Raw genomic sequence first — 23,454 nt, forward strand, 5'->3', positions numbered from 1 at the left:
CTGACAGCAGACTTGTATGCTGACTCTCTATCACAAGGCAGGACAATATTAATCATGAAAGATAACCACAAGGGAATAGCGACATCCAACTACCGTCCAACATGGAAACTCCTGTCAGATATCAAATCCTTGAAGCTGAAGGGACATGTGTTTCTCAAGCTCAGCAGGGGATTAGAAACAACAGCAGAGGGCCAAAGCACCAGGTACTGGAAGACAGAGCTGTTACTGTACAAAGATGAAACACAAGCACAGTCTGGACTATGCAGTGGTGGAAGAAGTATTCAGATCCTTATTTAAGTGAAAGTAGCAATACTCCATAAGAAGTAGAAGCCCTGCACTGAAAATCTAACTTAAGTGTATGTAAGTATTATACGCAAAATGTACTTAAAGTATCAAAAGTATTCATAATGCAGAAAAAGGAGTGAGTGTTGTAGTGTTATGTATTATGTTGCTGGATTATTATAACTGATGCATTAATGTGCAAGTAGCATTTTGCTGTTGTAGTCTGTTGAGGTGAAGCTAATTTTAAGTACTTTACATACAGTACTGTCGGGTATTTTAATCAATAAAAATGCATCATGTGTTTTGTATGCAAAATATTTATTTGCAAAGTAACTACTAACTTAAGCAAAAATGTATTTGTAATGGAGTAAAAAGTACAATATTTCCCTTTGAACTGTAGTGGAGTTGAAAAAGTAGCATTAAAAGGATAATCAGATAGTACAGTACTGGGATTAGGGCTGAAGCATATATTATTTAACATTAATACCGAACACCTTTGCCAAAATCCTTTTATTTTAATCCTATTATTATTTTTCATATTACACATTGCTGCAGCTCCTCTTTTCACCCTATGTGTTGAACATGCCGTTTTAGCTATGCATCTCACCTCTACATGATCTTTGTTGGGAGTTGCACATGCGCAGTTCCTAGTCAAGGACTAGTAGCCAATAAGAAGCAGAGTAGGGCAGGTCATGAGAAGCCGGTAAACACGGCTTTGGTTCTGCTGTATATGATCCCGTTACCAGCTTAGACACATGGACTGGAGCAAGAGTTCCAGAGTGGTGAGTTATTAATTTGTAACAAATGTATCTTTCATCCATAAAGTTTTAAATGTGCACTGTCTCTACATCACAGTAACAACTTAATGTCAATTGACTGCCTGGAGGGTAGCTAATGTTTGGAAGGGAGAGGAGAGAGTGTTTTTGCGGGCGTGTCAGACTAGCCGCCAGGTGAGCATTATGACGCATGTTTTCTAGTGACTTCACAAGAAAGCGGAAGAAAAGGCTGGACTACAAACGAGTTGTTTTCAGGCAGTTCAGAGCAATGTTTTCTGTGGGAGATGGGAACTGCCTTTGGGCTGGACATGGAGCTTTTTCACTCTGCAAACCTATTACATGCACAAAAAGGTATATAACTCCATAAAGAAGCCAAAGCTTAAAGCTTTAAAATACATATTGAGATGTATATACATTACCAGTTGCCAGTTTAGGTACAACCAGCTAAAACTACTGCAGTTTAATGCAGCAGTCCTGCAATAAATCCTCCCTTCATAAAGGTTGTAGTGTTCAGTTTTTGTTTTTAGAGAGTTGTTGATTCAACTTTATGGCCATTTTAGAGGCTGCAGTTTGTGGTGCTGTTGAACTGTATTGCGTTTATACTGACATGTGTTGATATTATTTTGTCCACCACATTTACAGCAATGATGGTAGGCTAAATAACAGGTCAACATCACCACAAAATACATCCTCCAAAAAATGTTGATATGTTGATAGCCATATTGCTCGGCTGTTGCCTGAATGAACAACCATAAAGCTTATGGATCCTTTAAACGTCTTGCAGTATACAAGGTCAACAAAACAATAAGAGAAACATCACAAACTCAGTGGGCTTGTGGAGAAAACCACAAAAAGCTGCCTTCAAAGTTGATCAGACAAGTGACTATTATTTGCCGATCCCTATCAACCTATTGCATCATCCCTGCTGCTGTTCTGCATAGGCTTTAACCCTTTCAGTTAGATCACCATGACGAGTGGATACAGGTTCGTGATAGGGGCTACCACGAGTCACCTCATCGATGTGCAAGCCATCAAGCTGAATGACAAGAGGATCTACAATAATGACTGGGAAGCCATTTGGAGCAGGGCTCGACTGGTAATCTGGCATACCTGACAAATGCCCAGTGGGCCGACGCACCTTTGGGGCCGGTGTATGTACCCACCACTTTTTGAAAGCATTTGTTAAAAATGTTCTGAAAAATAGCCTGCACCAAGAAATGTTAAATAACAAATAAAAATGCTATGAAAAGGTTTATTTGCACAATAAGCATGCAATGCAATGTAAATATAGAAGAAACTGTGTTGTCCAAAAAAAGTAACTTAAAACAATAATAAGCTAGTGATTACTGCATTATATTCTATTATATTTTTATATTCTGAATTGTCACCTGCCACCTGAATTTTGTGCTTCCCTGGTGCAGAAAATGTCTCCAGAAAATGTGCCCAGAATGCAGGAAATTAAGTGTTTAATGCTCAAACTCTTCTGGGTGAGGACCCATAGACTCCCCTATCAACAAGTTTTTTTGTTTTTTTTAAATAGTAGGCCCATTAAAATATATTCTTGACTTTTTGTGATGGCCCCAACCTTGTGCAATGTTACTTCTCATGGGAGTGTTTCATCACACCCCTAATCTGAGCCCTTAAATGGAAGGATGGTGTATTGGTGATGGGTGTCCGACCAATTTTGTTGGACCGCCTGGGCCAAAATTGCCAGGGCCGATTTTTTTTTTTTTGTCCCCGTCGAGCCCTGATTTGAAGTGGAGTGGATGCAAATGGAGGAAGAATAATTCGAACTGAAGGGGTCAAACTATCAAAAAGCCACATGACAGACTGGAGAAAGGACAACTTTAGAAATCAAGAACACCAAGAAAAGGTGGCAACATCCAGGGTACCTAAGTATCGCCTCAATGCATGCAGTATGCCCTACTGATGGTCAGATGTTCAGACACAAAAAAAATTTAACTAAAGGTTTTGATATCAATAAAAAGTAAAATCCTCACATTCTACAGAAGAGTCCACCCAAGTCTACTGTAGCTGGAGACAGTTGAGGTGAGCGTCAAGGACACTGTATGAAACACGAAGCATTGAGGAGTGCATTAGTAAAGTGGCTCCTGTCATCGGCAGACAGATGAGGTGGTTGCCAGAGATTGCTAGAAAGACACCATCTGCCATTAGAGGGGTCCAGAGCTTCTGGAGTAAATGATTTAAAGTCTTAATTCAGCATTTTTTGAAAAGTTGGTCCACCTCAGAGTATTTTGATTACATTTTTACAACTGCAGGTAAAAAGGTGACTGATATATTGCCCATTATCACGGTGGGGGTGACATTCATTACTGTGACCTTATGTATAATCAGCCCTGCAAACTCTGCCTGACCATTTCTGAAACATCAGAAAGTCCTGCCACTGAGCAGGGACCTCAGGAACTAAATTTAGTCATTGGTTCTTCTGGTTGAAACACGTTTAGTTCCTGATCAATTCCTCAAAAGGGTCTTGGTCCCTTGGGAAACTTCCTGCGTTGGAAACACCCTATAGGCTTAATGCAAAATGGTTGGCCTAATTTAAATGGGTGGTCTATTATTTATGAAATATACTACCACTTCCTTTCTTTTTAATGCGTCGATCCTTAATCCTTATATATGCTCAAATGTTGTGATACATTGATGTATCATTCATTTTTATATCACAAAAGCTTGGATTCTCAAAAGTCTGACGGCAGAAATAAAACCTCTGTATCCAGTGGATTTATCTCTAGCTGAAAAACCTGAGGAAGAAAAAGAAGTATTCTTGACCTCACAGTTGAAAATTTATTTGCCAAACATATGCATAATTTCTCCTAACACTACTGGCTGTGTAACTTCTGCTGTTTGACTAGTGGTGGTGAGCTCTGAAACAGATCCAACATAGGCTGCACTAAGACCTGCAGTCTAGGTAGTAGAAAGTGCTGGTAGAAATGTCTTAAGACAAACAGTATAGTGTCAACCCTACAGGCCTCAACCACTAACATAAGTCCGCTAATATACTCTCAAATTGGCAGTATTATCAGAACAATTAAATTAATCTCTCGTTCAATATTAGGCTTAATCTGTTCCTCGGATCAATCAGTAGATCTGAGAATGAGCCATGTTACATGTTGTGTGCTATGTTATTGATGCTTTCTCAGTTGAATTTAGTTTACCTTGACATGCCCTAGATTACTAAACTACCTTGAAAAACATATTAACCCCACTGCCTCCTACTCTTCCAAAGATTGTCGAGGTTTTAGCTTCACTGTGGGATTAGTTTATGTAATCAGTCTCTTGTGACTCATCATGAATGCCTCCCCCGTTTGCTGTGGGCTTATCTAACTCATATGGATAATCATGCAGCCTTCTCAACTCAGCCTGCTTTCAACTATTGGAAATGATAGATGTGAGTGACGTAGTTGTTTTTATAAGACTAAAATTTGGTGAGGTAATGTAAGCATAACAAAAATACTGTCCGTGAGGCTGTGCACCTTGATGTGGTTTAACATTTAAAATACTTTATTTGTTACAGTCAAGTAACGATAAATATATTACCTTAATGCAGGTTTCTGTCATGTATCAAAGGTCATATGATCCCTGGACATATATATGGTCTATATTACACCTTTTCAAAAAATAATAGGGATATATGTCACTCAGCAATAACATCAAAGTTAGATCATAGACATACTGTATGAGCAGGTTGCCTTCTGATTTCCAAATACTCCGGGGCTTTTTCTCTTTGTGTTACGTCCTTGTTCAAGTACACACACAAAAAAAGATTTTGTCGCTGCCTGTTTACGAGTAAGAAAATTTGTACCCTTTCACATAAGTAAGCTGCAAAGCAGACAGATGAAAGCATGCAGATTAATATCTGCTGTGTATTAAGATACGGTCACAGCTCAGATTGGATTCTGTTTCAGATGAAATACACACCTTCTGTATGTGCTTTGAACGTCATTGCGTGCTCAACCATGCTATGATGAAAATAAAATGCAATTGCTTTTTGATTTGCCACAGTAAACATAATGACATTTTTATTGTAAGATAATAGAAACCTTGCATTTTCTTTATCATTTCCCTTCCAGGTGTTTGTGGATTTTTTTTAAACAAAGCTTTTTAACCACAGTAAGTTGTCATTATCTTCAATAGCACATTCCTGTTTTTAAATTATTTTCTCACACCATGCATGATTTAATGGCTGGCTTAATGAGCTGCGGTTTGAATGTGGAAGGACTTCTCATTGTGTTAATGAACCATGAAAAGGGCAAGCACACATCATCGTGTGAACTGTTTTAATAATAAGCTTTGTGTCAGAATCACAGTCCATCTACCAAAAGTCTGCTCTATCAATAAGCACAGATGCTGAATGTTTCGACTAATTCTCTAATGGCCCAGCAACTAATCCACACTGACCCTTTTCCAACCTGTCTACTCCTAGTCTCTTACTTGTTGTCTGTGCGTTGCCACGTAGATGCTTTCAAGGCTATTGACTGGCAACAATTTATCTGTTTCAAGCTTAAATGTGAAAATGGTACAATAGCTTTCCTATAATGATTTACTCAAAAAATGATATATCACTATGAGGTAACACTAACCCTTTATTCTGATGTTGACTGTTGTGCATATTACTTCCCCCGCTGACTGGATTCTAATTTTTTACATAATGGGCACCATTCCATATGTAGATTTTTCATTAGGTAATAATAGATGTTCTTAATTTGTCATTGATTTGTCCCAGGTGTACAAGGAAGAATATTAACCTTTAAAGTAACAACAAAACTATAAGAGTCTACAGCCATGCTAGTGGCTGTGTGAGGTTGTACTTAGGCACAGTATTGCTTTGAGCTAAATGCTAACATGCGCACAAAGACATTGTTAACATGCTGTTTAGCAGGTTTACTGTTTACAATCTTCGACATCTTAGTTTTGGGTGTTAGCATGCTCACATTTGCTAATTAGCACTAAGCACAAAGAATCGGCCGAAGCTGATGGAAATGTCATTAATTTTGTATTTTACATTTACAAGTATTTGGTTATTAACGGTGGAGCTAGATGACAAGTCAGGATCATCAAATCATTCCTGGGTGAATATGTCTTATCACATTACATGGTAAACCTTTCAAGTAGCTTTGGAGACATTTCACTAAAAACATGAAAAATGTCAACCTCATGGTGACGCTAAAGGAAATGTTAAGGGGAAATCATTAGGATTCATCCTCTGGGAACCATGAATAAAAATTCCATAGCAATCCAACCAATACTTATTTGAGATACTACAGTCTGAACCAAAGTAGTGGACTGACCGGTAGGGGTGCGTTGTATCGTCTACGATAATATTTCAATTGTTGTTTTAACTATGTGTGAGCAGACATTATCGAGTAGGCTACGTCATTGACTGACAGCAAAAAACTATCAAACACCTTGTCCGCACGCAGTCACTGCGTCATGCATGCAGTACACGTGTGATAGAGTTGAACAATCAATAGCTGACGAACGATTTATGACACCACCAGCTTTGCAATCTACATTGTTAGATTGAATTGCTAGACATGGATCAGCCTCACTCGCTTGGAGGTGGTTTGGCTTTGAAAATGATGACAGAATTAAAGCCAAAGCTACAACAGAACTCAGGGCTAAAATAGCAACAGATGAAATGGTTTACTTATGCTTTTTGATGTCAGTAATACTTGTGCTGGTTATTTAAGTGTTTTTACGTTGTTTTTACTTGAATGCTTCAGTTTCAAATACATAAAAATGACCTGTTGGCCCCATGTCCCTTAATATCATTAGTAAGCAATGATTAATCCTATTGTTAACCATTTCTGTTAGGCTTAAGACCGTAGTCAGGAAGATGATGCTGACTTCGGAGCTAACCCCCTTTACTCTTTCTTCAGTAGTTGGCAAGCAACACATGGGAGCTCCGCTGTAGTCTTGAGAAGCTACAGTCTTTTAGGGCTGTCCCCGACGAAGGATTTACAGAGTCAAATCAGAATCGTCAAGTCCTGCCTATAGTTGACTGATAGTCGAATCCTGTGTGTTTTGGTGTGCTGCCGACAACTGCATGCACGTTGCGGTTCCTCACGGGTCTATTTCAAGTAGCCGGCTATTTAAAAAAGAACTGTGAGATTGACAGTTGAATCAGGCTCCACCCATTGAAGCATTGAATCTTCGACTATTCGGGGTCAGCCCTACAGTCTTCTCTGGCCACTGTAACTTACAGTGACGATTACTGCAAAACTAAGGGCTTATTGCTGATCCCGTTGCTCTCTGCTCTGCTGCCATTCATCTGCACACCCGTTCACACACACACTACGCTCACACATGACTTTTACAAACACATTTGTGAAGGATGCCAAATATTGTCTAATTGTCGTTATTAACAAAATTCCAGAAAATATCTAGGTATTATTTTTTTGTCAATGTCGCAAACCCCTAATATACAGCCAGCCGAAATTGCCATCGACTAAGCCATACAGTTAGCTTTGCTTCAAAAAAACATTGTGGCGTAGCCTCAGTGATATTCAATTCTGTTGCCTACCACGCAGCACCATTTTATGTTTGAAAGTGGGTAGAAAGCCTTTTCCCTTGTGACAAAAACATTCAACAAGGTCAGAAAATGTAGTTTTTCTCTTGAAAAAAAGAATTTGCAATTGATTACCACTGAAATCAGCCCTTTTTTCTTACAGAATTGTATACTGCAGCTTGTGGCGACATGAAAGTGGACTTTGCATGACACACCCCACTTGTCAGTAGAGTGACATATGACAGGCAGGTTTTGTGTCCTCCCTCTTCATCTCCTCTGAAAATTTCACTCAGCCTTCATCCTCAGACCTCCAAGGTCATCCTTAGATGTGCATCAGCAGCCCTGGCATACTCACACGCTGCTCTCCCATCATCCCTCCTCTCTGCCTGCCTGCCCTGCCAGGCAGAAAAAATCTACTGTATGTCTGCTGCAAAAGCCCTCATCTCACACTCTTTCTCAATAGTATGCACACCCACAACCACATCTATACACAAGCATGCATGGGCACATACTCTCACATAAACACTCGCTGAGAGAAACACGTCAGGTGAACCGGTGAAAATCTGAGTTGCCCAACAGGAACAAGGTGTCTGAATCTACTCAGACTGATGTTCTGTGTTGACCTTCAGTGATAATGGATGAGAAATAAAGGAAAGGGCTGAGACACAGGCAGGAAACATTGCTGCAGCAGCTTGATGTTTGTCATGGTCACGAATGAAGAGGACCGGTTTGATGATGTTACATTTTGAGGTTAAATAGTGGTTGTGATTTACTGCAAAGCAGCAGTTACATTATCAATAAAATCATGGTTTCTCAATCGACCCATGTTTGTCTTCAAATAAATACATAGAGAATCGTACAGCTTAAATAATCTGCTTTTGATTGCCATGTTCCAGGTCTGAATCAGTGTGTTCCATGGCGTGCAGGATGCTTTGTAAAAGTCTCCATTGTCTTCTATTCCAAATAGGTGATCTGTTCTTTGAGCAATAGAGACCATAAACAACATATTGATCAAATGTTTCAAGTATTAGTTGTTGCTTCTATTTCACCTTTTAAACTAATGGCCTGTTTGCTGATGATGAAATATAGGCTAACATATTCTGAGTAAAACAAAAATATCCCAAAATAAAAAATCTTAAAATGTAAATAATACTTTTTCTTTGAAAGATACTGTGTCCCACAGCTTCTGCATATGCAGTCTGCATTAAAGGTACAAGGTGTCAGAATTGAGACTACTGTCCACCTGTTGAATTCAAACTCCAAAAAAATAGGGGGCAGCATATCAGGTCAATACTGCTGTTAGCTAGTTAGTTCAGTTGACCGTGTCGCTAACTTAGCGGTCCTATTAGCTGTCTGAATCCAGAATGGGCACCAGAATCGGAGCCAGGTGAGCTGGCAATGGAACCAGGCTCAGCAGCCTCCTAGTGATCACGGCTGGGGTCGAACACAGACAGTGGCCAGTTTGATGACAAGGAATACAGTAATGTAGTAGTACAGTAGTTTTTTTTTTTTTTGTTTGATGAGGAAAATATCTATAAGTATATTTCCTTTCATTACACTCATTTTTTGAGTTTAATCTGTTTCTTTATAGGACAAAAAAAGCTTAGAGAGCTTCTGGCCATATCTAACACATTGTACCTTTTTTAAATCACATTTGTTAAAAATGGACACTCCTTTCTCTTTTGTAATATGTTAGTTATAAAAACATTTTTAGTTTTAAAAAAGTGTTTAAAATTATTAATGGGTTTGGACTTTTAGTCAGACAAAACAAGAAAAATGAATACAGTCAAATATTATATAGATGGAAATGTCATTTAATTTTCTACATAGAACAGAGAACAGAGAGCATTAAGAATGTGTAAGAGCTTCACACCACCTTATTCTACCTTCTTATTCTACTGGCTTTTAAGTTGTTTGCTAGGAATGTTGGTTCAGGCAATGCTTTCATGCTGCAAACCTCCCATTGCAGCTCGTCTCAAAGGTGCTCTGTTGAGTTGAACTCTGGTGACTGTGAAGGCTGGTGGAGAAGAGTGAAGTCATTGCAATTTTCTTGGAAGCTTCTAGAGATAATGAGTGCTTTGTAACATGGTCCATTATCTTGCTGGAAGAATCCTTTTGAAAAAGGCTAGACTGTGCCCATGAAGGGATGCTCCTGGTCAGCAGCTGAGAATGGTGTGGTATTTAAATGATGCTCAGTTGGCAATGAGGGGCCCCAATGTGTGCCAAGAAATACTACTTACAGAACTACACCACCATCACTCGTTTGTTCCTTTGACACAGACTGGATGGATCCAGGATACTATTTACAACAAAAATATTCACCCTATAGCAACATGTTAAGAAATCAAAGGTTTTGAACATGTTCAATTATGTAGCTTTGGTGAACATAGCTTGTCCTCTGAAGCCTCATTTCCTTCTCATTAGATGAAAGCAGTGGAACCGTGTAGGGTCTTTTGGTACTGCAACCTACACATTTTCAAGGTTCAACAAGATGTGGCACTAAAATGTCCTCTTACACCTCGCTGTTTTGCTGCGCTTTTAATCACGTACTTGTGTCCTTCCTGTTAGCTTGAATGACTCTTGCCTGTTTCTTTTGACCTCTCTCTCTCTGATGAGATGTTTTCACCCACAAAATTACTACTGGCAGCCTTTTGCTCTTTAAGATTTCAATCGCTTTAAACTCTGTGGGGTGCACAAAGATCTCAGGAGGCGGAGACAGCTACTAGACTTGGCACCAGATGTCCTTTTTATTCTTGTAATCATTCAAACAATACTGACCTTTTGACCCCATCTACATGCTCTCATGTGTTGAGTTTTCAACTGCATGCATTTCAAATTTAGAGAAGATAGCTTTTTATATAAGCAAGTGTAAATAATAATGCAGAGGGATTGTTGCCCCTTTGGCAAAGAATGGCTCCTCCAATATTTGTGCAAAATCTCTTTCTCCAAACTATACATCTCAGAAACAATACAAATACTATCTGAATGAAGAAAATGCAGCTTTTTGAGCTGAAGAGACTGAGAACAAGACTGAGCATTTGACAGTGATAACCATCTGGAACAGAAATTGTCCCAATGTCAACAGTTTTGCAACCACACAATCATATCAGCCAGATAACAGAGAGCTGATATGTGTCAGTGATTTGTGATCCCCCTGTGGGAGTCACATTTTTTTCACCGGGTTTTCTTCCTCAAGACCCACAATCACTCATTTTCCACGTCAGAGTGATTAAATGTCACAACACTGTGTGCAGCACTCAAATGCTCTCATATCTCTCAAATCACAATCACTTAACATGCCACACACACATAGTCTCTTGAGTCTAGTGTTTGGAATTAGTTTTTTAGTAATGGTAAATGTAACTAGTATTTATTTTTATGTATTTATTTTTATCAGACAACTAATACCTTTTTATACACATGGGGCCGGATTTACTAACACCCCGAATAAAGACTACTAAATTGCGTGTGTATTCTAAAATATTGCACGTGTAATTGTAGTAACTGTTATGGGTGATTAACTAAAAAATATTGTAGATGACAACAGGTGCAAACAGTTTTTTAAATGAGGGTTTTGCGTGTTTTAATGGTTTCCGCCATGGAGAGTCGGGAGGGAAAGCAGCCACTGCGTAAAAACCTTGATTTGTTGAAAGTATGTGGAAATTGTATGTACATGCCCATCCTGCCTGAGATTGTACTAAGTACTTGCGACAGCACACCTAAAAAAAAACTGCTTTGGGAAACCCCAGCAGAAACAGCTACAGTATGCTTGAATGACCCAGACGCGAAGAAATGCCTGCAGATCGTGCGTCATCCAGCCAGAGGGAACAATCACCGACTGCCACGCGATCTCCTGTCCCTGGCCCTATTAACCCCAACGCCCCATTCCCTCTCAAAGGGTTGTGTTGATATTACAACCAGCGCACTGTGAACAGTTGGTAGATCACATTGCATGTAGTAAATAAATGTATTTGCATGTTACCTCCCACTACTTTGCACAATAAAATTGAAACCCCTCAAATTGCATATTCATTAAGGCAAAAGTAGTAAATGAACAACAGGTGCTATCTTGCACTTTTGAAAGACATCATTCTCCCCACACCGTTAGTAGATCAGCTTAAATGTTAATTTGCTGGTGATATCAAGTTTGCACACGTTTTTACGCACACAAAACTTTAGTAAATCTGGCCCATGATGTACAATTCAGAACACTGATGTCTCAAAAAAGCCAGTCTCAGTCAACTCAATTGAATTCAAATTTTACTTAATATTTGTAATTATACATTTAAATTTGCTTTACTGAACGGTGCATTAATTAAGGTATTGACTTTTGACTGGTAGTCGCTTAATAAAAATAAATCTTAATGTTTTGTTTTAGATTTATTAGGACTAAATTCTCCAAAACTAGTGCCTGCTGCCACACCAAGTGTCTTAAACAACAACAGTTGTGTTACAATTTGCAAATCTCGAATATAGATGCATCTTGTTTATAGATGCTTTCAAGCTCACCCAGTTCTCTGTAAACAGAATAATAGCCCATATCACTAATTGTACAGGAGTGTCAAAATGCATTTCCTAATAAGAGTTAGTCAGTAAAAGTTATGCACACAGGTAGCAGACAGACCAGATTAACCATCACCTTAATGGGGGAAGGACTTCTGACTTAGTGTCGAGCGAACACATGGGTTTTAGACCCTGCATTTTTCATAGTAGAATTACACAAAGTAACGCTGACTTTCTCTTTCTTGTCTACGTTTTGAGGAGGCAGTTTTCTTGTTTGAATAGTCAATGGACGAAACCAATTGCAGGTTCACCTTTAGTGTGAGCAGTAATGTCATGACCAGTCGATTGACTTGTACAGTGTGAGCATACGTAGATGTTGTACATTCTTGCTGTGCAGGAAGGCAAATCAAAACATGGTATTAGTCAACACAACAGAGATTACAAGATGAGGAAAAAAAAAAAAAAGTACGGCGTCTGCCAAATCTTAAGTGACCAACTTTCTATTTGATCCAGATTACATCAAAGGGGTCATGCTTTTGTAGAACATGCTGGTGAACACAGAGGTCGTGCTCAAGCAAAACACCCTGCACTATTTAATTCTATAATCCAGTTTGCTGTTACAAAGACAATACAGAACAAACAGTAGAAGGTTCCTTTGAACTTGTTAATGTAAAAGTGTTAAAAACATCCTTTCCTGTCACACATCTAGTCTACCTTTGCCTGTTTGCTCAAAGCTGCATAAATAAATAAATCGGTAGAAGCTGCTATTCCATGTGGCATACATAAAATCCTCACAGGACTACTTCAGTGACACTTCAACTTGTGGAATTGGTTTGCATTTACACTTGTAATCTTTTGCTACTAAAATGCACAAAAGAGGGTGGTACAGAAGGTGATAATGAAAACTACTCTGAAAAGATCTAGTTTAAATTACAGCCTCCTTAGGGATTGGGTGCTTGTATGAAAAGTAATTTGTAAAAGATGTTAAGTCATTATGCAACTAGAGGTTTTGGATAACTTGCCAGATGAGATTTAATGGCCAGTGATGCAATGGGATATATTCCGTTTATAGTAGTCAATTCATGTTGTCCTGACGAGAAGCAATGGGACTGTAAAAAGAGGAAGTGTAATTTTTTTTGCAGTTGCGGTTTGGATGAAGAGTAATTGTAGTTTTCAGGCCTAATGGTGCACAATATTTTCACCTGCACCACGCAAACAACACATAGAGGAAGCAGTAGACGCTAGAGCTGAGAAGCCCAGCAGAGTAAGAGCCTTATTAAAGCAAACAGTTTAACTCGCTTTTATGCGTCTTCTTGGAGCAAGAGAAAATGTTTTCCATCTCAAGCCAAATTTCATATTTTCATTTGAATGCTTCAAATGAATGAATGATTGTAGAGTAAGAGGCACACATGCCAAAACTGGAACAGCTGGCATACACGGGCAATGTTTTTGTGGTTGCTGCAATAGGTTTTCTTTACTCCTTTTCAATTAACTTTGAGGGGTTGAGGCTATGCCTAACAATGAGAGAGACATAAAACATTTCGGGAATAGCATATCTCTATTTTCCTAAAGACCTGAATTACAAAATGCCGTATTAGTCTACATGTGTGCACCTTTGGCAAAGCCATATGAGAAAAAAAAGCACCGTAATAAAACAAATGCTCTGGGTGCTTTTTATATTCAGTGAAAACCTGTTAACAGGGTCAGCGTTTGCAAGCTGTTTAATGGTCTCCGCTTGTTTGCTGCCAAAGACTGATGAACATTTATTCACCAGTAATTGTTCCATCAAACACAAGAGGCTCATACTCTGACTTAAACACATTTTAGGTGGAGTTTAAAAAGAAATATGCCACCACAATATTTGCTGTCAGAACTGTATATATAGTGTTGAAATGTGTATCCTTTGGCAACACAATCCAGTGGAACTGCTTCACTAACCTCAACATTTTGCCTGAAACTGATTTCATTGCTTTTCAGAAACACTTTGTGAGTCAAAGTGAAACAAAGTCAAAGATAATGTTGTGGGCGGGCTTTGAGCAATTAAATTCTCAATTAAGACTCATGTTGAAAGTGCATATTATCTCTCCTATTGCTTTTTGAATTATACTGTAGAAAGCAGCCTTGACATTGGCTTTTATTATGTATCTCCAGGATGTAGCTCCAGATATGTACTGAAGAGGAGGTTTCATTACATTTCACATTTCTGCCAGTAAATTAATGGAAGAATTTCTGTGCATCCTGTGAGCAATGCTTCAGAAAGTTAAAATTGTGTCAAAGTTTTGTGTTTTACACAATTAAAAGTAAGATGAAACTTAATTGATAGTTGAAGTGCTCCAACAAGGTTTGGCAATTAAAATCAGTATTATGCCACCATTAGCTGTACCTTTTTCTAGTGTGTCTAATCTGTTTCTCAATGTCCTGATATATCAAAGGACTGCTCTACTAAGAATGAATGATCTCATCTTTTGCGCTTTTGGGCACTACACAGGTGGTCGAGCCAAAGCAAAGACAAGCAACATGAGCCTTTGCTCCAGTTGAGTGAATATGATTTAGGCTAGCTCTGGATTAAAATAGCTGATTAGACTAAATCAAACCTTTGCTGATTGGGTCTATTTTTGCATGAATTTGGCTTCATGAAGATTTATTAGAGCTGTTCCCTCTAGACTAACAAGGGTCTTAGGTTAAACATACAAGGTGGCCTCTTAAATTTAATACTGCTGTTGGTAATCATCTGGCTCACCATGTGACATGTGAAGAAGTATTTATTAAAGATTTTTTGATAATGCAATACATGCATAAAATAACTTCAATGTATATAGAAATATTTATTTTATTTATTTTAATATTGTATTTTAGTGACTTTTACTTATGCTGAATCACATTTTAGTTGGTCAGTTTTAAATCCCCGAATTGAAATCCTCAAAGAAAGACTCATACAGAGGCAATCCTTAACCAGAGAGTGTCCCTATTAAGCTTACTGGTCCTTTTGTTGGATAAATTAAGTCACCTTCAGAAAAGGCTCAGGTGTAATTAATAACATTAACAATGGCTACTTAACTCTTAGCATTTTTACTGGGGCCCTTGAATGCAATAGAGTAATCGTTAATGTAATTTGTTACACCCGTGCTTCTGCTGTCAAATCTCATGTGAAATTTCTGTGATCCCAAAGTCAATAAATCAATAAAGAATTTATATTCTAGGCTAACACATATATTATTTACAATAACAGTGGGTCTTTCATACTAAACAATTACTGTAAATACATTAGTAAAAACATTATTGGTAACATTGTTGTCAGAAGGGAAGAGGATGGTGCATCAAAGTACTTCCCGCCTCACAGTCAACGAAAGGCTCATCACCATCCAATTATTACAATAAAGTTGAGAGGTAACGAACAGGAGTTTGGACAGAAGGCAAAATTATGAAATCACTGAAATGACAGTGGAATATTAAATACTGTTGCTGTGCAGCAGTGAGTAGGGACCAGACCGTAGGATCCATCAGCAGAACTGCCTGGACCAAAATTATCATTAACTGTCAGTCATTTGGTGTAGCATCTTTCTTGTACACTGGTAAGTTAAAGATGCAGAGTTTAATTTATTATTTTGTAAATTACTGAGTAAGGAAAAACACTACAATAGGTGCTAGATTTCGAGTGAGGCGACTGTACTGTTTATGTATGGTTTGTGCATTTAATCACAGAATGGTTCACATTATTGTTGTAGAGGCTGTTGATCAAGTTTGTTCTGCGTAAGTGCCAGGTCCTACCTTTGGGCTAGTGTGGGCTACACATTATACACATATAGGTGTGGCATATCAAGATGCTCATCAGACAGCATGGGTATTGCACAGGTGTGCCTTAGGCTGGCCACAATAAAAGGCCACTTGAAAATGTTTGGATGCCATGCTGGCCAACAGTTCTGGACTTGTGTGTGAGTCATAAAAATTAAATACGTTGACATAAGCAGGCACCGGGCTGGATTCAGTCAGATTGGAGGGAATGAGATTGAGATGTCGATCCCACTACAAGATAATCTGCACTGACCTTCTGTTACTTTGGTAAGTCAGCTCAGACTCTGTAGCCAGAGTCTGCTACAGCTGTGCTGAAACTGTATGAATTATATAATATTTCTATATGAGTGAAAATAAAGAATGTATTAATTATGTTTTTTGCAGATGACCACAACATCTATTATTTATCTAAAAAAGCAATAGGACAACATAAAAATGTTCATGGTTAAAAAACATATGTAGTGGTTGGAAATTGGTTGTCCTTTTCCCTTTGGAGCAGCGCATTATTGTAGAGGATGGACATCCATTATCTCTGGTGCCGTGGAGGTAGAGGGAGGATTATCTGACTCCTGCAGGTTTAGCTGGCATCCCACAGTTTGCAGACATCAAGATCCATCTCCCAACTGTCGATCAGAGTCTGGTGCGTGTCTCCATTAGCACCTTGTGGCAGATGTTTTCCATCCACCATCCATCGCTTAGTGTCACGCATCCTTAATTGGGCATGGTGATTATCCAATCACACAATATTAAGTGTCCTATTTGTGGAAATGCGGTTGCTGAAAATGAATAGTTATTGATTAGCAACACTGACATTCAACTTACTCCTTTTCGTACATTAGACTAGCATTGATTGCTGGCAGCACTTCCTGTGTGCAATACGGAGAATCGACTGGATTCCTAATGTGCGGTCCAGGCTTGACCATTAGAATCATCCATTATCACGCTTGCCATCCACAGGCTTGTCACTAAGGCATGTGGGAAATTGGCAAGCAGACATGAATGTGACTGTGAGGCAAAACCAGATTTAGGTTCTCTAGTTTCTGTCAGCAAGCTATTGCATAAGTCATCAACAGTATGGGTTTGTTGCAGCTTAAAATATGTACAGTATGAGTGTTGTTTCATGTGAGCAGGTTGGCGTTTTGTTTTGTGTCTTGGCAATATGTGTATTTTACAATATGCATTAAGGTTCTGGATTAAGCCTTTATAGTTGTGTCTTGTATAATGTTTCTCTTACATATTTTTTTGGTTGTCACTTTAGAAATGAATTAACACATTGATCTTTCGCCTTGATAGAATATTTATTCGTCTTATGGTGGGACATTACATGTATTTGCAGTGGTCATGGTCAGATTAACCTATCAGGCCAAAACTGTGCTGTTGGGCCCCTACTGAACCCCCACCCACTCACTTTCCACCCTCTATCAACATAGCAGACTGAACATGGCAGCTTCATTATACACCCAGAGACCAGTATGTCTGTGCCGTATAACTACCCCAGGTTTCCTCTGCGTGAATTAGTTTATATTATTTATTAGTTTATAATTCATAAAGCAACAATATGTAGCATTTTAATCTTAGAATTAGAAAACAGTTTGAAAATAATTTTGATGGTACACTGACTTATAATCATGGTGAATGACGTCACTATCATTGCTGCTCCAGCCTGTTGAAGCTTTGTCTGGCGCTATGTAGGATTGAATCCCAGGCAGGATTTTTATTGCAAGAACAGTGTAATGGTAAACGCCATGGCAACACTTCAACAAAACTCTTCACAATGGAAGCTATAAGAGGAAGCAATTAGTATGGAATGCACAATCTAAATTCTTTGGAAGAAGCTAGCTTGGTATTCTTAGTATGGATATCATAGCAGAGGCTGCTCAGTTATATTGCTGTATTGTCTTGTATTGTCTCTCTGGGGTCCACAAACACTCCTTGAGCACCTACTTTGTCAGAAATTCAGCAGAGATGAAACAGGCTTATGTGTTTATAAGTCATCCGCTTTTAAAACATTCTGACTGTGTCAGATGTTTTTTGATGAACAATCACAACAAGCACTAACCTCTGTGACAAATACACTGTATTTCCTGTGACTGCTTCAAAATAAAAGCCATCCCTTGTTTCGCCAGTTGAATGCTTTTAAAGTGAAACAACATTAGCAGTAATACAGACTGATATCAGTTAGAGAAAATTAAAAACGGTAACGTTGGATTAGATACTGCGTTCATGTGAATCCAGCACGGGAATGGATGACTCCACCACTAACAAAAAAATCTATTATATAGAGAAGTAATCACTAAATGTAAATACATTGAATGCTGAAAAAATGTTGACCATAAATATTATAAATTATTATTTATAAAAAATGGTTTTGATTTCAGGGAGATCTTGAGGATTATAACTTTAAACACATTTATTTGACACACAGTTATTATGGAGCTTTTGATAGTTGCCAATTTTGCCCAGTAATCCAGTCCTCACTGTGGTTGGTGCTTAATATTTTTAACCACTTTTAACTATTTTGATCATGATGAGTTTTAGTGAGACAAATGCAATCTTTTGGGGAAAATATTTAAAATCTCCGATGGAAAATTTTTCCCTTTACAACTTCAAGACACTTTGAATTTACATAACATCATTATTATCTTTTTCTTTTGTTGTCATGTCACTATCGATGTTGAATACAGTCAGCTTGCACAGCTGACTGCTTTTCATTCTTTACCCTCTATTTGCCTTCTGTCCAAATAGAGACCCAGTCACCTGTGTGCAGCCTGATTTCATTGCTTATACTGGTTGTCCGCACAAGCAATCTCTTTATGTTCTGCATTTATGGGTAACCTGGGCTTGCTGGGGGTCCACAGTTTGGAGGAGATCTATCATCGTAATACAGGTAGGCAGTTTAATAACGCTGCTGGGGACTCCTGAGAAAAGCCAGGCATTTATTTAATGTAACATGGGCAATGTTGGGGGTCTGACAGATGGCCCAAGCAGGAAAAATGATGGTCTGTTACCTCTTCCTGCGGAATTCATATAGGACATCAGCCTTGGAAGGAATATGCCGTCTTAAACTCTCTAATTTCTTTGTGTACACTTTTGGAAATTTGATAAACACTATTGGATAATAAAATGTCTGAATTCCACTGCTCACAACCCCCACCCCTACTTAATGAAACCTGCATTAATTCAGGGAGAATGTAAGACTGGCTCCACATAAGCTGAATTTGAATTTATTTTAATATTCTGTCTCCGCCAGAATTTATTTCTAGCCTACTTACAAGCTTTTTCAAATGCACTTGGGAACATAATTGTTTTATTTTTCAAATACATGAAGTGATACTGCACAAAAGTCTTAGAGAGGTGGCCGGGTGAACAAAACACAGCACTTTGACACTGAAGACCAGGGTTCACATCTTACGTCAACACGTCATGCCTCAACATAGACTTTTTGCAGTATTTAACCAAGGCGTCGATTTCTCCCTAACGTTAATGTCCGAGTGAAACAGAATATGTGGTTAAGTTACGAAAGGGCTTTAAATAAAATCCTACAGACTTTATTGGATCACTCAAAGGTAAACATGGCTTTTCTTGTACAGCGTTATACGGAGCTGTAGAGAGATGCACAGCTCGAGAGCTTCTGGACTTTTGGCCTCCACACACACCTCTGTCACCTGCATTCCAGCTGAAATCCAAACACACCAAGATATTTTAAAATGAAAAATTATTTTTTTACACATAATGATCAACATAAGGAAACATGATCATATCTTGGTTTTCATTTCACTGTTTATTTGACCAAGTTACAGATAATCCTAAAATGGTTAATAATACTGTAGTTGCCATAGCAGATATTGTAGGGAAAACAAATGAATGTTTTGTACATTCAGAATTTATTTCAGACAAATTTCCTCTAATGGGGACAATACATGGTCGTTTTGTCTGTCTGTCTATTATTGTCTATTATTTAATTATTATTTATTTTATCATGAAAGCTAGATGATATTAAAGAGGTGGTATTATGCTTTTAGGCTTTTTCCCTCTCCTTTATTGAGTTTTATCTCTTTTTTGTGCATGTAACAGGTTTGCAAAGTGAAAAAGCCAAAGTCCAGCCCAAAGGGAGTTCCCATCTCCCACAGAAAGCTCTGCTCTGAACCGCTTGAAAACAGCTCCTTTGTAGTCCAGCCCTTCACTTTCTTTACTTGTGACGTCACAATGAAAACGCGTCATAAAGCTTGCCAAGCGGCTTGCGGGGTCAGGCACGCCCTCAAATCAAGCTAGTCTGAGCGGAGGCCCTTTGGCTCGACTTGCCTTTGTTTGGTTTTCCATTGTAGAAATGTTGTACCTGCTACGTTCTATCTCTGGGTGCTGCCTCGATACCATAATAGACAGCTGCCTCAGAAGGCATCACTTTCAAGTGAAGGCAGCACTGTTTACATTAGTTCCTTCTAGGGCAGCACTTACTGCAACGTGTGACGTCAGCACGCCGTCTTGCATCTCATCTGGTTGTCAGAAGAGACGCTAGCCTTAGCATAAACTAACTAGCTATTGAAAAGACAAACGGCTAACAGACGCCTCAGAAATCATACTGAACAAACTTGGTTGGTTACAGTCACGGGCTAATATGATAGTTCAGTGTTTAGTTCTCGCTAGATTTTCAAAAATCGAAGTGAGAAAACTACTAAAAACCTTTAAAAACATATATTTGTGTACAAATTCGGCTCGTTTGTCCGCCATCTTGACCAGTTTTCGAAAGCTCCGGCGGCCGCAGATGCGCTGCTTTATGGGTAATAGTCAGCATCAATTCATCATTGATGCTGCTGTCAAAACTGGCCGTTACTCGAGCAGCTTGAAGGCATCTCAGGAGACAGGAAGAGATCGTTCGAGCCGTTTCGAACAGCACTTGATGCCTCGCTGTCCTGTTAGACACCTTCTGAGACAGCAGTTTAGCCCGTTTCGAACACAGTCACTGTCTGCAATGGAAAATGGAGCAGGGCAGGGTCGAGTCTATCGATTTGCGCGCTATGGTAGCATCTTTCGGAAAGGCAGCATAGATCGTCAGCACACCGGCAACAGTTCAACGTTTAGTCCTAATGGTAAGATGTGTAACAATGATGTTGTGGACTGGTAATGACTTATACCATCTGCTAGGTTATGGTCACAGTCTGAAGCGGCTTTGATTTGGATCACACTACCTTGTTTCTTACGACCCGCCCTTCTCTGCTTCTGATTGGCTAGTAGTCCTTACCTGGGAACTGCGCATGTGCAACTCCCAACAAAGATTTTGAACAAGTAAGATCACTCTGTAGCTCAAGAGCGGAGCGTACAACACATAGGGTGAAAAGAGGAGCTGCAGCAATGTGCAGTATGATAAAAATATGGTGTTTTTTGAAAATTAAACCTGTTCTGGTACAACGCCTAATTAAGATTTTGAACCTGAAAACGAGCATAATACCACCTCTTTAAATTAGTGTTGCTTCTGTTTATTTATGTGTTCTTGTGATTTGTCAATAGTTTTGTGCTGACTCTCTGAGAACCTTAAAGTTGTCTATGTTTAAATCTAAGAATACTGTTAAATACATCCATTTTCTCAATCATAAAACACTTAAAAAACTTTCAGTTGTGTTGTAATACCTGTTTGACATTTAGTTCCATCTCTGTGCTGTGTATTTTGAGAGTTGCATTGCACTGTGTGAACATTACTTCTTCAGCAATTGCACCCAAGTAGTTCACCCAAGTTCTCCAAATAATCAGGGGAAAAGACTGTGTGCTCAGTCCATAATAATAACAGTTGAGTTACTATGAATGTTGAACAGTTACTATGAACAGTTTAAACATACCATCCTGCAAACAGGGAATATGTGAGATCTTATTTTAGCTCAGGCAGCACCAGATTCATCTTTACAGAGCATATTCATTAATAAAACAGGAGGGTTTAAAAAAGAAAAGGTGTCCTCCTGCAACTCAGTGCTTCCCAAAACAGCAAAGGTGTTTATATTTTTCTTTGCTCATAAATATTTCAAATGAAATTACAAAGGTCTTTTAACGCAAATCTTCATCCTGGAAAACAAACAAAACAAAATTGAAGCATTCTGAGTTTCTTTCACATTTCATTGCATTTAGTGCCCTCAGATATGTTTGATCTTATGCATAAAATATACTGCATGTTGGCATAGTCCACATAGCAATTGTCAAGATTTACAGTGTTGCTGAAGAATACTTGCTTCCTCTGTGTGCTGGCTGTGTACACCACTTCACATTGATGCTCTTTGTTGCGTGGAAAGTTTGCTGTGGCAAGAAGCCCGCTTGTAAATCATGCATATTGGATGAGACATGCAGCAGATGAGCCTGGGCCCTCCAGTCAGGCCTAGCATTAATTAAATATCAATTGGCCCTGCTTCCGTACCTCATTTCATGCCACATTCACACCTTGTCTGGGCTTGTTGAGGAAAAGTTAAAATGAAAGTTGTGGCCTTGCAGCTTCATATAATTCCTAGCAATTCTCAGCTCTAGCATCATGGTTCTAACACTGTGAAGTCTGACTTGATTTCTACAGGGAGTGCACAAGAAAAATTTCAGAGTTGGAATAAAACCTGAACACGGTAAAAATGTTACTACTTAATATGAGAAATGATTGCAGCTGATTGCTAGTTCAAAGCCTCATTCTCTTGATAAAATAGAGAGACTGCATGAGATTGTACAGATGGTAAACAAAATCTTTGATATAAATGATTGTGTCATTGTTTTGAGATAATTATTTGATATGTAGTTTATATGCACCACTGAACATTTTAAAAGACCTCTGCATAGATGCGTAGTGATGAAATAGTAGCCTCCTGTCATAAGCTGTGGCTGTGTTTTGCCCCAAGGTTTTCTATATTTTATACGATGCTGAGAGGCACAGTACATGATTTTACAGATGTAAAATTTAACATTATGTTGGGTGTTGCTTGTGAAAAACTGTTCCCTGTATAGAAGTATTAATGTCTGGATTATGAACTTAAAGTAACTAAATTACAGTTATTTGCAGTATCATCAAAATCACACAGATCAAGTATTTGTGCTACTGTATTGATCCACATTTAAATTTATCAAATCTCAATTTTTGTTGGTACCTTTAATCTTCATTACAGCAGGAATACGGGGGACTTTTTAAAAAAAATAATTACTTAAAGAAATTAACAAAGAACTCAATGATTTGAAACTGAAAACTGTGATTTGAAACCTCTTAAAAACAAGAAAAAAGTATTTTTCACTTTTAAAATTTTTTTGTACAATTTCTGTGGCTTTTCCAAAGTGTACTTTTCTTTCTTATCGGCAGCCACTGTCTTTTAGAATGCACAAGCTAGAAGGATTTGACTTTTGCTATACAGAAACCTTTTTTTATGCAAAAAATGACCGAATTAATGTTTTTCTTTTCAGACTACGTAGGTGGGCTTATTACTACTACTAGTAGTAGTAGTAGTAATAGTAGTAATAATAGGGAGTCTTCATGTTCTCCTCTTGTCTGCATGGGTTCTCTCCGGGTGCTCCGGCTTCCTCCCACCATCCAAAGACATGCAGGCTAGGTTAATTGGTGAC

General features: G+C 38.5%; 1 protein-coding gene across 4 annotated transcripts in view; it reads left to right on the top strand.

Moving 5' to 3' along the window:
* The window catches only part of gpc5a (glypican 5a), a 310,361-nt gene that overhangs the window by 89,984 nt on the left and 196,923 nt on the right, over positions 1-23,454 (top strand). The window contains exons 9-10 of one of the 4 annotated variants that reach the window (XM_046032405.1): positions 5,150-5,189; positions 7,751-8,408. The exons of 2 other annotated variants lie outside the window; for them this stretch is intronic. In XM_046032405.1, coding sequence (XP_045888361.1) covers positions 5,150-5,184 — 35 coding nt within the window. In that variant the 3' untranslated portion in view covers positions 5,185-5,189; positions 7,751-8,408. Of the gene's footprint in view, positions 1-5,149; positions 5,190-7,750; positions 8,409-23,454 lie in introns of those variants that run through there. One more of the 4 variants, XM_046032407.1, reaches the window with a different exon arrangement.

This window comes from Micropterus dolomieu, linkage group LG20 (genome assembly GCF_021292245.1).
Source record: "Micropterus dolomieu isolate WLL.071019.BEF.003 ecotype Adirondacks linkage group LG20, ASM2129224v1, whole genome shotgun sequence".
In the NCBI taxonomy this organism is placed as follows: Eukaryota; Metazoa; Chordata; class Actinopteri; order Centrarchiformes; family Centrarchidae; genus Micropterus; species Micropterus dolomieu.